Raw genomic sequence first — 12,799 nt, forward strand, 5'->3', positions numbered from 1 at the left:
TTCAAACTTAAATACTACTTACTCATTTTGTGATTTCTTGTTTTTAATTTATAATTAATTTTAAAAAAGGAGAAAAAAAAAGAGTCTATCAATAGTTAATTTAAGATAGCAATTATCCTTGCTTGAGAAAGTTTTTAAATAAACTCCTTAATGGGGTCAAAATTGAGATTGTAAAATTTAAACTAAAATATGTATTTACAAATTGGATAGGAAGGATTTTGCCTGACTTCTATTCAGTTTTACCTCAAAATGTTCTCAAATTACTGAGCAGAGATTGCTGTGCCGGCGGAAAGGTCGCTGATGGTGGTGGTCCAGGTATGGCAAATGTGGCCAGTGATAGACTGGCAGGCACTTGACTTTGTCCTTGACTCGGACTCTTCCCAAGCATAGGATATGTGCCTGCTGGAGCGCTATCCAATGGTCGATATTGACACTTTTTGGCATGGGTACGCATATTACTCGATTGTGTGAAGGCCTGATTGCAATTGGGATGCGGACAGACATAGGGCTTGCAGCCAGTGTGATAGTTGAGATGCGTTTTTAGATGATGCTTTTTGGTAAAGGCTTTCGGGCAGAGTGGACAACTGAATGGCTTTATGCCCGAATGGAGACGATGATGCAGGGTCATGTTGCTACGATCGGCAAAGGATTTGCCACAAACGGAACACTGATACGGCTTCTCGCCACTATGGGTGCGCATGTGTTGCTTAAGAAGCATCTTCCGCGAGAATCTCTTGCCACATTCGGTGCATTTGTGAGGCTTGACTCCCGTATGGATGCGCACATGCATATTGAAGGCGACACGTTGATTGAATGACTTGGGACAATAAGGACATTCGTACTCCTTGCGATTTCGATGAATTTTCATATGACTACTCAGATAGCCTTTGTCATTGAAGGTTTTCCCGCACTCAGGACACTCGGCAGCGAATTCCTTGGTGCCACGATGAACGGACAAATGATATTTATAGTTTCGTAACTGGGAAAATCCTTTGCCGCAATCCGAACATTCATAACGCGGTGATTTGTGCGTCTTTTCATGATTCTGCAAATCAAAAGAAAAAAAACCATATTACTTTGAGTTTACTTCGCGTGTTGTAGGCCATTTTGTTGTTAGCCAACATCAAGTCCCCCACACACTCTGTCGTGCCTGTGTGTGTGTGTGTGTGTGTGTGCCTATCTGCACCCATGCGTAAAACCAGTTCTTGCTTCTGTTACGGTGGCCCACCATTTTTTTATACTCTGATCATCTGGTTGAGATTTGCATGTGGAATCGTTGGCACGACAACGACCTAAGAAGAGTAAGACTCTTTCCCTCTCTCTTTCTCTCTCTCGCTCTAGCACTTGGACTATACCTACACCTGTCTTGCTTTTTACCTGTCATTCTTTTTCTCACTCCCTCAACGGTTTAACTGGTTGACTCCGCCTTTTAACCTAAATGTTAACACGCCCCCTTTTCGCTCATTTCTTGATCAATCAGATTGCTCGAAAAAAAACAGGTTACAGGCAATTTACAGAACATTTTTTTTAAATTAAAGTAGAATTTATATTAATAATTTGGATTTGTGATTTTCAAAACTTCTATATTAATTTTTAGTAAAAAAGAAAAATGAAAATAAGAATAAGACAAATAAATGTTAAAAAAATCATTTTCATAAACGACTCTAAACACTTTGTATTAAAATGTGTTGAAGTTTTCAAAATATTTTGAATTTGGTTTCAATTAGATATAGTCAAAGAAATATTTGATTTGCAGAATTTTAAATAGAAGCTATAATTTTTTTAAGTTAAATACGAAGTTGTTATATTGACTTAACTTATCATTGATAGATTTTAATTCATCACTTTATTGTTAATAAATATAACAACAAAATCTTTTATATCCAAGAATTGTAGATTTCAATTTTGTTGAAAAAATATTAGTGGAATAATTTAAAAAACAGTTTTTCTTTAGAATTGAGTTCAAACGTAAATCGCTCCAAACTATTTAAATCCCAAAAGATTTCAAAATCAAGTCGTTCTGATTTATTCGAAAACCCGATTATGAACTTATTCAATGTTCGATATTGACAATTTTGTATGAGATCTATCCTATTTTATTTAACTTTAACATTAACTTTACACATCCGCAAATGTTCCTTATTATTGGTTATTATAATTGATTTTAAGAAAAAGGCTTAGACCAATAAATTGAAAATAAAGCCAGGGCTACGCTTATTTCATTTTTTAGAAATTATTTTACTACACTTCAGAATAATAATGAGTTTAAAGTATTTAAACAACTAATGGATCTCGAAATTATGTTCGGACAGGTTCCCATCAACAAATCAAGATTTACGGCTTCACTTATACTTAGTAATTTTCGGATAAAGGCATTTTGTTAGTATAAGGATTCGAAGTCTCATTTGTTGAGTACATAAAGAGCCGCAAAAATGTTAAAAATTATTCAAAATTCTGCAATTTTGGGGGGGGCCCCTAGGAATGGGGAGTCTAGTTTGGGATATGTTCATAGGACTCTTATTGCAAAGACCGAAGCTGGAGCATTCAAATAACTACTCCATGTTTATATGGGTTCTAATATTATTTTTCACTTTTCCATTCTCAAAATGGGATTCCTTGACTCACCTGTAATGTCTCTGAGCATCCGAAAACTTTGTCACATATGCGACACTTGTAGCTGATCTCTTCAGAGGAGGCTGTATTATTAACTCCCATGCCGACGGCACTGACAACGGCTTGAGGCTTGGGTAGGAGGGCAACAGATGCCGCACTTTGGCTAGTACTCAGACTTAGATTGGTCACTGTGGTCAGTGAGATATTTGTGCTGCTGGCGGTGAGATGATTGAGATTTAGATTGTGAAGATCCTGCCGACCAGGACGTGAACTGCTTGTGCTGCTTGCCGATGAGGCTGCTGGCGATATCAATGGGGTCGGGTGCTTATAGGCGACGGATTGAAGTTGTTTGTAGTAATCCAAGCACTCTAGGCAATCCGGCCTTGTGCAGGCTGTAGAAGATTTCGTATGTGGTGCGTAGGATTGTGTCTGGGAACTGCCATTGATCACATAGGGAGCAAAATAACGTTTCTGTTGGTGTTGCTGATGCTGCTGCTGGTGTTGGGTTTGGGTCTGCTGATAGGGCGAAGTGGGTGGCGTATTTAAACCAGCAGCTGCTGCTGCCGCCGCATAGGCCGGCAATAGATGTGGAAAGAATTGTGCATAGAATTTGGTGGCATTTGCCATGGCCAAAAAGTCTGGTGAATAGGCATTCAAATAGGGATTGCCTGACGGAGCTGAGGTGGCAATGGGTGATGCCGCTGTTGGTTGTGCTGCAATTGGCTTTGGTGGATTTGGTGATTGACTACCCTTTGAGAGATCCAATATATCCGAGGTGATCTTCTTTGTAATCTCCTTCTCTTTGCCCAATATGCGACTTATGCTAAAGTCTGTAATTTGGCCAGGAGCTGCTGCAGCGGCAACAGCCACAGATGCTGCATTTGGCTGAATGGCCAGAGCCGTTGTCGTGGCAGTTGCTGTTGTTGTTGCTGTTGGTGGTGACAATGGTGACAAGTCATAAGTACGCTGCATTATAGCATGCTTGAAACCCATGTTTTTTGGTTTTGTTACGGATTCGTTCATAGACCACGTTAAAAATAATCTTAGCGATTTGCAACTGTCGCGCTACGCGTCGAAACTCGAAATGTTGTGACTTCTACAATGTTTGGGGACCACAACATCTTTTCGTTCAAGTCTCTCGTTGATTTTAATTGGTCAAGAAACTGGTTTCACTTCTTCTCTCTCACTTTGTTTGCTGGATCAGTTTGGAGAAAATCTCTCTCCCTCTCTCTCTCTCTCTCTGTCTTTCTCTTCTCTTCTGACTCTCTGCCAATTAAGCAGAGACAAACTGTAGCACCTCCAATTACGAGAGTTGCTATCTCTAGAACCATTTGGTAGTAGCATTTTACTAGTCACATCTATCATAAAGTTTATCTCTGGCAAAAGATCACTGAAGGAGTCTCTCTTTCTTGCTCTCTCTGGATTCCTGGCCTAAACTGACTGGGATTTTTGTTAGTCTCTGCCGTTGTTTGTGTGTTTGTGTGTCTTTTTTTTTTTGTAATTAATTGCGGTAATAAAATGTGCGCATCGTTAAATTTTTTGAAAATGTATTTCTTCTCTCGTTGTTGGTCTTATTGTTGGCATGTGTGAATCTTACGGTTATGTCCATACACCTGGAATGGATGTGGATAACTTTCATAAGCAAGTGTGGGAAGGACGACTAACTTATATAATATTTATCAGATGGAATGCATGAGATGCCTTAAGAAGTTAGAACTAAAAAAGAAGCTACTGGTTTATGATTATGAGCAAAATAGGAATTTAAGATAAATAGAACAAGGATAACAAATTCAGAGTAGTTAATGAAGGAGTTGCGTTGTTTTTTTTTCTTCATCTCAGAAAGATATTTTATATATTTTTAGTTCCCCCAGATCAATGAACTATGCATATAGTAGCAAACCTTTGAGAAAGATAAAAATTTTCCGATATTTAAACTGTTATAGTTTCCATATGCGAGATCCTTTTAGGAAGAAAAGGGATACCTTCGCTCTTAAACTGTTAAATTTGCGATATTGCCTCAAGTGCCCGATTTACTTCAAAAAACATAACTTAAATAGTACGTCACTGGAACTATACAAAAGTTAATAAACTTTATCCACGATCGAAATAAGATTAATCAAACACCAAAGTCCTTTGAGCCTATGGGGCCTCTGGAGGAGGAGCAAAGCCTAAAAGCATAAAATTTGTAAGAAATCACATTTAAAAATCTCTAAATGAGAATTAAGTAATATATTATTTTAGCAGAAACGCTCTTATCTTGATCCTTTGAGCTGGGCAAATAGGTATATCCTTAGAAAATAAATTTTACAGAAAAAACAAAACACCAAATTTCCAGACTCGTCAAAAATTCTTTAGAAAGAACTTAATGCATTTTCTGTTCTTCCAACATCAGATCAAAATGTTTTTCATTTTTGGTTCATTTTTTTTTTTAAGAAAAGTAAATATACATAAAAATTAAATTAGATTTATTAGCTTTTTTTAATAAAGTTACTTATAAGTTAAAAGGGTTTTATTCCGGAATATCATAAATCACAAATGACTAAAAAAGAACAAGGGAAGATATGAAATATTAAACTAGATAAAGATATTGTCCACACATCCTGCATGTCCTGTGAGCCTACTAAAGCGGTTAAGATTCGTACCTGCAAGGATAAATATAATAGACCAACCTCTTACACGATTAGTTTCAGTCCCATTTGCATTAAAACCTTTTTAAATTTTTGGGAAAAAGTGATTTTGAAACTTACTTGATCTGCGTAGATTTTATATACCATATTTTGTTAATATAGCTCTAAAAGTTCCCGAGATTTTGGAGTTCTTTATGTTTGATCTCCATTTCCAACTTCCTGAGAGATTCTTAACCTATTAATATAAGTTACATTCCTCCTTCGATACTCCATGTTCCTGTTGGAATGCCCTTGGACTTGCCCCTATAACTTTCATTATATGTAGCATCAGTAGCGACCATAAAAATGTGCAAAACAAAATGCTCAACTTGATTTGTGATTGGTTGAAAATCCCATAAATTACAAACCGAAGAAGTTGCCGAGGATACGAGATCGCTTTGCCAAAATGGTGACACACAAAACTTCAGTGAAACTGGGAAAAAGGCAGACAAATGAAGTGGTATAGCTTTACAGCTATAATACATGGACACACCAGAGGATGAGTCAGCCTTAAACAGAAGTCTCTGATACTCCTTGAATGCCAATTACCGGCTGGTTCTTCTAATGTTTCTTATCCGCTTACAAAACGATCTTATCTCTAGGTTAAAACAGTGGCTAACTATCGGTTCAACCACTTTGCCTTTTGATTGATAAATAGTTTTGGGCTTGTCAACACGCGCACGCTGCCTGGGTCCATGATCTGCATAAACGGGGTAAATTCATTATGATTAAATGAGGAGAGGAAAAACTTGTTCAACCTTAGTTCAGTTTCTTATTTTTCGTGGAATTCTGCGAGATCATTAACATATGCGAGAGCCAAAGAGATTCGACAAAAAAAACCATAAGAAAAGCAAAAAAAAAAAAAAAAAGATTATAATTATACCCACTAAATCATCGAGAAACAGAAAGAAAGAGAGAGAGAGAGAGAGTAGACCAACTCCCTGCCTGCCCAAGTTGAACTCCGACTACAATTCCTTCATGACTAATGTTTATTAGCTGCTAATGGTTTGTTTTACAAAAGCTACGTGGTCAAGTCCGAGACGCGTATCCAAATAAAACCTTCCTCAAGCATACGTACTAAAAAAAAAAAGAAAGAAGAAAAAAACTGTTTCACCCGTTGACATTTTGACAAATTTCCAGCTCCTCGTTTGGGGGCAGACGCAGCTTCAATGTAAGCTGATACCTATCTCTACTATGCGATGATGATGATGATGCTGCTCCACCAAAAGATCTCTCTCCCATTCCCTTCCTTCTTGGTTCACACTATTAATTTTCCGCTCGTTTTTCGCTCTTAGTTTTTGTAGTACCCTTCTTGGGGTGGTCGGTATTTATCTTATTTTGTCGGCATTTAAAATAAATACAAATCCAAAGCCAAAGCCAAAGAAACAAACAAACAAACCTGTTCGTTCTTAGTCAACTTTGTTTCACTGTATATTGTGAACCTTTAATGTCATGTGTTATCGGTTAATGATCAGCCGTTGTCAAGTGATTTTCTGTCAGCGGGTGTTCATCTCTGCTCCTCCTACTCCATCTCCTCATGCTTAAGGTTTAATTGCCTCAGCTTTTGGTCCAGCTTGTGGTCATTTGTTTTTGTTTTTTGGTTTTTTTTTTTTTTTTTGGGTGCGGGATTTGTTTAACTCTTTGTTATGTGTAGCTTGACAAATGTGTTGATGTGCCAAAAGGTTGAATTCTCCTTAACTTTTTGCATTAAAGATTAAACGATCCTTATGCCTTGATATGTATACAAAAACAACGATGAAATGGCCTCTGAGATTAAGATTTCTTAATGAGCTTAGTCACAGAGTATTATAAAGTTGCAGCTTCTCTAAGGTTTACAAGTTAAGATGGTAGATTATGCTAACTTTACAGGTTATGAAGTTTTCCACTTTCTCTGAACTAAAATAGTCTTCAGGAAGCTACTTATTATCCACTACTAAATGTTAGTACCCATAAATTTTTCTTTGAATATCTAAGCTGATCGAATCTTACTCAATATATCATCAAAAATAATAAATATTATATATAGTAAACATGGACAGATCTAGAAAGTCTTTCAATCAATATTTTACCATTTAAAAAAGAAACGAAGAGAAAATAAAAGAAATTAGTGTTTATCTAACAATATGTTACATGGCCACTTAAATGTCTCAATGTTTGGGCATAAAAGGATCGAAAAATTTGAATACAATTTAAGAAGGGTCTCTTATTTCGAGAGTGTCTAGACCTGGTGGTTTAGGAAGGTTCATTTGAGAGATCCATTTGATATAAATATAAAGAATATATATTTAGGTATATATAAATAAAACAAAATATGAAATATAATAAATAAATAAGTTAGTTGTTTCTGGGGCTTTAGGCCTTCTTGTAATTTTCAGTTTTTGGTACACTTTACTTAGCGTTTATTTAGAAACTCATCATAAAAATATATAAAATAAAGTGTTCAATGAAGGAGTTGTTCATCCTGGACAGTAATCGTTTTCTATTAGGCCATCGTGTGTTTTTCCAACACAAAAATATCCTTGATTCCAAAAGAGCGACTTTTAATATTATAATTTTACCACCTACAAAAAATAAACAACAGTATAAATAGCTCAAGACCCAGAACACTATATAATAGTGTTGAATTCAATGTGAATAAATAATAATAAAGTATTTTAAATTTTAAACAAAGAATTTATTAAATTTTTGTAAGTAGATTAACAATGATATATATTTTAAACTTAACAAAGCACTGTAATTTCAACAATTACAACAACAATATACTTCAAAGACTTAAAGAAAAAAGGTGAAAACAAATTTTGGGAAAACTTTTTCGATGTGTTTACGATATGCCAATGTAAAAGCTATACATACATAGATTCCATACGAAGGAAAACTTTAACTTTTTACAAAAAAGGTACACGAAATGTAAGTACATACATATATAAACAACAAAACCCCGAGGAAGACAACTAATATTATAAATTATAAATAAAAGGGCAGCTTTCAAAAGCCAAAAACCAATTTTATAATAATAATGTGTTAGTTCCCACATTAATATGTCCATATTTACTTAAGACAAAGTTAATAAGATGGTCCACAGGAACGACTCTTTACTCCGAACTTTACTCCGAATCTCAATAAAGTCCACCAGCTAAACCAACAACTAAACTATCTTAGGTAAATCACTTTCGAAGCGATATCTTATCAGCAGGGATCTATGTGACTAGCTTTAAGAGACATTTAAATAGTTAGAGTGAAAACGTTTCACACCATAAAACATAATACTTACATTTTCAGAAGATAATAACAAAGATTCCTAACAATGAGCATGCAAATGCCCATCAAATCGCCCACACATCGATGGAACAATTCAATCAGAGACACAAAAAAAGGCCCTATAAATGGGACATTCAAAGTTTTGCCCGTTAAATAAGAGACTTTTGGAAAATGTCTATTTGGAAGGTGTTATACGAGAGTATGTTTGGTAAATATATATGTATGTATCTTCTATTGTCTATTGTATTGGATAATTTATGCGGCCTCTGTAAATAAGTTCGCCGAAAATGAGACAAAGACAAAGAGGCCAAAGACTTGAGCAAAAGGCGATATTCATAAATTATATATGTATATGCATTAATGTCGTCTATGGTTAAGTATATAAGCAACAATATAGTATATATACTATGGGCAAGGCGATGTTGTAGATCACAATCATTTCAATTAATTCGTATATAAAAATACAGAAATACATTTTAAAATGAGGCAAGACGGCACGGCGCGAGCTTTGCAAAATAAAAACGCGTCCCGCTTGCTCACAAATATATCAAATTTCAATATAAATGAACCAGAGGCATAAATCAAGAGGCAGACCCCCCTCCTAGTCAGTTGTTGTTGATCATGACGATGATGATAATGATGATGATGATGATGATGCCCACAAAAGTGTAGAAATAAACACGACATTAACTGGCCCGATTCCACTTGGTTAGGGTCTTCTTGTTTTTGGTTGTTTTAATGGATGCTAAAAACCAAATTTAATGGACTGACGAATTGCTGTCACACCAAAAACAACACAAAATTTCTGTTTGGTTCGAGCGTTTGGATCAGTCAACTTTCTTTGCTGTTACAAGAAAGAGAGGATGAGTGGGAGAAGGGGGGAGAGACAGATCGATGTGGGGTACTATATTTAATTTGCTGTTAATTATGTTAATGAAAACACATTTCAAATGCTAGAATTAAAATCAAATTTTTCAATTTAAATTCGATCGCATCGCATGGACCATTTTTATACGAAAAACACATTTCATTGGAATTGAAGCCCGTTAACGTCTGTATGTGTAAGCGAGATGGATACATTGATCTTTGATCTGGTATTTGGCTTATTGAGAAATTGTGTCTCAGGGTGATCGCCTGCGTCTGTGTGTGCATGTGTGTGTTCGTTTGTTTTAGGCAAAGGGGACTAATAAATCTAAGAAAAATTTGGTTTTGTTGTCGCCAACGCCAACAAGATTTCAAAGTTAACATCATTTGTTGTGGTTGTTGTTGTTGTTGCTGTTGTTAATGTTAGTGTTTTGTTGTTGTTGTTGTTGCTGGTGTTCTGAGTGCTGAACGCACAGTCTTCATTGTTACTGTTGTTGCTGCTGTTGTTGCTCCTGTTGCTTAGAGTAGTTGCAGTTGCTTGTTGCAGTTTGTTAACAATTGCTGCTGTTCTTTTTGCTCGTATGGTTGTTATTGCAATTGTTGTTATCTCTATTGCTGTTATATGAGTTGTTGCAGCTATTCCGCATACAACATTTTTATTGCTGGTCTTATTGGAGCTGTTGCTCCTGCTCCTACTGCTGTTGTTATTGTTACTTTTGTTGCTGGTGTATGTAGTCGTTGCTGTTATTGTAAAAATTGCCTTTTTTTTGAAGGTCTTGATTCTGCCTCCTGTTTTTTAAGTTCTTACTTTTGTGGTTGTTACTTTTGTTGCTGTTTTGCCTTTATTTTTTTGTGTTGTTGTTGCTCCTGTTCTGGATTTTTTATAGTTTTTTGCTCCTGATGTTTCTTTTGTGGCTTCTTTGCTGCTGTTTTCAAAGTTGTTGCCGTTGTTTTTTAGTTTTTATTTATTGGTTTTGCAGTCATTGCTTCATAATGCTTCTGTTGCAGCAGTTTCACTTATTATAAGTGTTGCTGACGTTGCTCACCCTTCTATAAATGTTTCTATTTGCGTTCATCTTTTGCCACTGTTATTATTATCGAACATAATTGTTTGCAGTTACCAGCAGCGTCAGATACCTAACACCTACATAAATATGTATAAGTTTTTAGGGATCATAATACAATTTAGAAGATCACTTAGGAATTAGATCACTATATGGTCAATCTCAAACTGATCTCAAAAGGTTATATCTTATATAGTATAATTGAAATACTTTCAAATATTTCAAAATATTAATTTTGATTGGATTGGCAAAATTGCGAAAATGTTAATTGTCGAGGTTTTAATGGCAGATTAATGAAGAAACTATTCTAGCTTGAAAATAAATACACTTCATGAAATTAGGTTTTGAAATGATTTGCTGTTCACTGGCATATTTTGTCTTCATTCAAAAAAAAGTTCAAAATTATCGTGTTTTCATTAATATTTAAAAATTAATATTAAAATGAGAAATTACTTTTAAAAGTTTGATACAGTTTGGAAAAGTTACAGAATGACAAACTAAAAGTTTTTAAGAATTTTTCATTGAATTAACTTTTCATGATAAAAAATTAACACCACTCTAATATCTAATATTTTCTAATCCTGCTACATATATTAGCCATATGGCTAATGGCATTGTATGCAAAAAAAAATGCTGCTTTGTTACTTATTTTCTAACTTATTTCTCTTACTCATTTCTCCTGTCTTTGTTGCCTAACTTGCTTGTCCTGCTATTAGCTTCTGATCCTGTTACTGTTCTGCTGATCCTTTCGATGTGATTATTTTTATTCTTAGTATTATAAAGGCGAAAAAGTTACTCCTTATCCTATGAGTCCTATCTGTCATGGCAAAACCATCTTATAAATATAATTTCCCTAATATTGTTTTAAAAAAAGTCAATTTCTTACCGTGTAAACGCATTAGCTAAAGCTAATTTAAGACTATGAGCCACCAACAAAGCAAAGTGCTACTCAAAAAAAGAAGAGAAGAGGGGAAAAAAACGAAATCTCAACCACTTTTGCGCTTTAATGGGCTTGCCACATTTAAATGCGGCACATTATTCTCATTAAGATCATGTAGTCACTGTCCGTCCGACTGGTCACCCCAACAGCTGTTTCAGAGTTGAATTTTAGCTTCCTGAGCAAAATCAATCAAAATTTTTAACGATGTGACAGGTTAACACGTTTCTCTCAGTTGGCATGGCCTGTTGTGTTTTATTGTCTTTTCTGGAGTGTCATTTGGTTTATTTTTTTTGGCTGTTAAGCTTTGATCACGTTTGATGCCGCCGCCACCGCCGATGAAGAGTGCGAAATTAGCATAATTTAATTATGAGTTCTTTTTGTTTTGTGGCAAACTATTTGGGTGGTTCAATCACGATAAAATGGATGGGCATATCACGGCGATTTATGGACTTCGAAATGCCATACATCAGGAAGTCGTTGGCGTTGATTCCACGTAATGTGTGCGTCTGAGTAAGAGATCTTACGTGATCTCAGCCTTTTAATTTTCACACAATTAACTAGCATTATCCCCAAAACCAAAAAAATTATTTCATTCACAAAAATCTCTTTTACGACCATCTCTTACCTCGGTGGTAGGTCTTCAACACTTTTATGGCCTTTTCCGTAAAGGATTTTCACTTTTTCTCAGCCTAAACATGCCTAACAGACTGCTAATCAACCACATAAATCTTTAAGAGTTTTTTGTCATAACTTTTCATTTAATAAACTCTTGACTCTCAACGATCGTCAACTCCAACAAAGGCGACCAGTTAACTAATTATCTTAATGACAATTATTAAAAAAAAAAAAAAAAAAACTTAAACTACGCATTTATACTCCTTTAAGACATGACACAATGGCCAACACAATTATCACAAATGACCATAATTATTATCAACAAATGATAAAAGACAACTAAAAGGATCATAAAAACCTTCATCATTTTCTGGGGTGACACTCAAGATACATTTCAGTAGCGAGTTGCTGTCGGTTAAATGGAAAACTGAAGAAAATTTTAAATGCTAGCACAAACCAAAATTAACTAGAAATATCTTGGTAGGAGATGAAAAAAGATCACTTAGAAGGATGGTTGGAAAATCTTTGCTAACTTATAAATATCTTATGTTAGAATAGAACAACCTTAAAATTTATGATAGATAAATGATTTCCGGACTTGGAAGGCAATAAAACAAAATACTTTCTATTCCCATAAAAATATTAGATAATAAAATAAGTAGAATACTTATTAAATAAAGATTAGAAAGGTCTCTTAAAACTTTGATAAGTACCAAGTATGAAAATTGTATCTCAGATTTCAAAGAATATATAGAATCTCTTTAGTCTTGTAATTAGAA

At 35.0% G+C, this 12,799-nt stretch overlaps 1 protein-coding gene across 1 annotated transcript; it reads right to left on the reverse strand.

The window, feature by feature from the left end:
- Positions 1-244: 244 nt before the first annotated feature.
- LOC137572988 (zinc finger protein 250) lies at positions 245-3,606 on the reverse strand. Its single transcript, XM_068284849.1, has 2 exons — positions 2,626-3,606; positions 245-1,045 (listed from the first exon to the last, which is right to left on the reverse strand). The coding sequence occupies exons 1-2, from the start codon at positions 3,604-3,606 to the stop codon at positions 245-247; spliced, it is 1,782 nt and encodes a 593-aa protein (XP_068140950.1).
- Between the last annotated feature and the right edge of the window lie 9,193 nt (positions 3,607-12,799).

The sequence above is a fragment of the Drosophila tropicalis genome, unplaced genomic scaffold (genome assembly GCF_018151085.1).
Source record: "Drosophila tropicalis isolate 14030-0801.00 unplaced genomic scaffold, ASM1815108v1 contig_393, whole genome shotgun sequence".
In the NCBI taxonomy this organism is placed as follows: domain Eukaryota; kingdom Metazoa; phylum Arthropoda; class Insecta; order Diptera; family Drosophilidae; genus Drosophila; species Drosophila tropicalis.

Bases quoted from the DNA above. Each gene is read 5' to 3' on its own strand.
- LOC137572988 (XM_068284849.1), bottom strand. From the start codon at position 3,606: ATGGGTTTCAAGCATGCTATAATGCAGCGTACTTATGACTTGTCACCA. The intron at 1,046-2,625 runs GTGAGTCAAGGA...TTTGATTTGCAG, and splicing joins GATGCTCAGAGACATTACAG to AATCATGAAAAGACGCACAA.